At 54.8% G+C, this 507-nt stretch overlaps 1 protein-coding gene across 1 annotated transcript in view; it reads right to left on the minus strand.

The window, feature by feature from the left end:
• Window positions 1-24: 24 nt before the first annotated feature.
• LOC113980864 (vacuolar protein sorting-associated protein 52 homolog) overlaps window positions 25-507 on the minus strand; it is a gene marked incomplete at its 5' end in the record, with an annotated part of 5,968 nt that continues 5,485 nt past the window's right edge. Inside the window, one exon of the mRNA XM_027708083.1 lies at window positions 25-256. Within this exon, the coding sequence (XP_027563884.1) occupies window positions 110-256 (147 nt within the window). The remainder of the gene's footprint in view (window positions 257-507) is intronic.

The raw sequence follows: 507 nt of genomic DNA on the forward strand, positions 1-507 counted from the left end.
CTTTATTCCCACGTGGAATTCGGGGGGGAAAATTGGGAATTTGGGGGATTCCAGGGATTTGAGGAATTCCAGGGATTTTTGGGGGGATTCCCAGGGCTTTTGGGCCCCCCTAGAAGTTGGGTTTGTGCTTCTTGAGCTCGACCATGAGGTGGTGGATGTTGATGAGGTCGGAGCGCGCCGGGAGCGTTCGCAGCGGCGGCTGCTCCAGAACCTTCTGGAAGCGATGGTAGAACTGGATCAGCTGAGTCAGGGCCGCCTGGAAAACCGGGAATACGGGAATTCCAGAGGGAAAGGGGACAGAGGGAAAGGGGGAGAAGAAATGGGGGAAAGGGGGGGAGAGGAGGGGGAAAAGGGGGGAAAATGGGGGGAAAGGGGGGAAAAATAGGGGGAAAAGGGGGAGAAAGGGGGGGGAAAAATGGGGAAAGGGAAAAAATGGGAAAAATGGAAAAAGAGGAAAATTGGGGGAAAAGGGGAGAAAGGGTGGGAAAGAAGGAGAAAAAGGGGAGG

The sequence above is a fragment of the Neopelma chrysocephalum genome, unplaced genomic scaffold (assembly GCF_003984885.1).
Source record: "Neopelma chrysocephalum unplaced genomic scaffold, ASM398488v2 Primary Assembly neopelma1_95451, whole genome shotgun sequence".
Classification (NCBI taxonomy): Eukaryota; Metazoa; Chordata; class Aves; order Passeriformes; family Pipridae; genus Neopelma; species Neopelma chrysocephalum.